At 57.6% G+C, this 941-nt stretch overlaps 2 protein-coding genes across 2 annotated transcripts in view; both read right to left on the bottom strand.

Moving 5' to 3' along the window:
• GOLPH3L (golgi phosphoprotein 3 like) overlaps positions 1-646 on the bottom strand; it is a 10,139-nt gene extending 9,493 nt beyond the window's left edge. The window contains exon 1 of the mRNA XM_009648449.2: positions 565-646. The gene's annotated coding sequence lies outside the window, so the exon portion shown is untranslated. The remainder of the gene's footprint in view (positions 1-564) is intronic.
• Positions 32-941, bottom strand: part of HORMAD1 (HORMA domain containing 1) — a 16,278-nt gene continuing 15,368 nt past the window's right edge. The window contains exon 14 of the mRNA XM_035903948.1: positions 32-905. Coding sequence (XP_035759841.1) covers positions 825-905 — 81 coding nt within the window. The 3' untranslated portion in view covers positions 32-824. The remainder of the gene's footprint in view (positions 906-941) is intronic.

Genomic DNA, 941 nt, shown 5'->3' with positions numbered 1-941 from the left:
CCACACGGGAAAGCCATGCGCAACACGGGCGTTATTTTTAACGATGTTTTACTTGAGGAACGAGGCAAAGGCATCACTGTAAAAGTCACAGACGAAAGGTTGAGCCTCCCCCCCGGCCGCAGAGGAACAAGGATTTTGCCAGGGAAAGCACCGGCGCCGCGCCCAGCGTCTGCAAGGAACCCTGCCCACGTCCGCACGGGCTGAGCGCATCCCACGCCGTCACGCAGGGTGCCGGCCGCAGACGCGCCGGGCCTCCTGCGTTTGGGTGTGAGGAAGGCTTGGGTTTCACTTCAGCCTGGTGCCTTCAGCCTGCAAGACGCAGAGAACCAGGCCCCCCCATCCCAGCAGCAAAAGCAAAAAAACCGCACCGCCGCTGCGCCTGCCTCCTGAGCCAGCTCCGCAAAGCTCCGGTCAGCCCCCGGCTGGAGGGGGCTGGTGCCCCCCCCGGCAGGGCAGGGAGCCAGGAAACGCAGCCCAAAGCTCCCGGTGAAACCTCGTGTCGGGGGTAATGAACATCACAGTCCCCCCCAGGATTTAAACACGGAGCCAAATCCCCCAAATCACCTTCGTTACAGAAATCTCCTGGGTTACGTCAGCAGCCGGGTACCGTCCGTCCCTCCCGACAGGGTATGACCTCCTATAAACTAAGTTCTGAAGCTGGGCTTCTTTTTTCTTCCCTTGAAACACGCTGCATTTTGACAACAAATAGAACAGGTAAGAGCCCTACAAGGCTTTTAAACATGAACATTGACGTTAAACAACAACACGGAAGCGGTGCGGGGAACTCCCCCCAACACCCGGCACCAGGAGCACGGCAGGAGGAACTAAAACTGCTCCTTCGGTTCACTGATCTTTCTCCTTTTTGGCAGCATGTCTTGACTAGAGGAGAGTTCGAAGTGATGAACCTGCCAAGGAAAGATAAAGATTGCGTCAGGGGCTGC

Source organism: Egretta garzetta, unplaced genomic scaffold (genome assembly GCF_000687185.1).
Source record: "Egretta garzetta isolate BGI_Z169 unplaced genomic scaffold, ASM68718v1 scaffold141, whole genome shotgun sequence".
Lineage (NCBI taxonomy): Eukaryota > Metazoa > Chordata > Aves > Pelecaniformes > Ardeidae > Egretta > Egretta garzetta.
The sequence above is the reverse complement of the archived record's forward strand: the minus strand, read 5'-3'. Positions and strand labels throughout refer to the sequence as shown.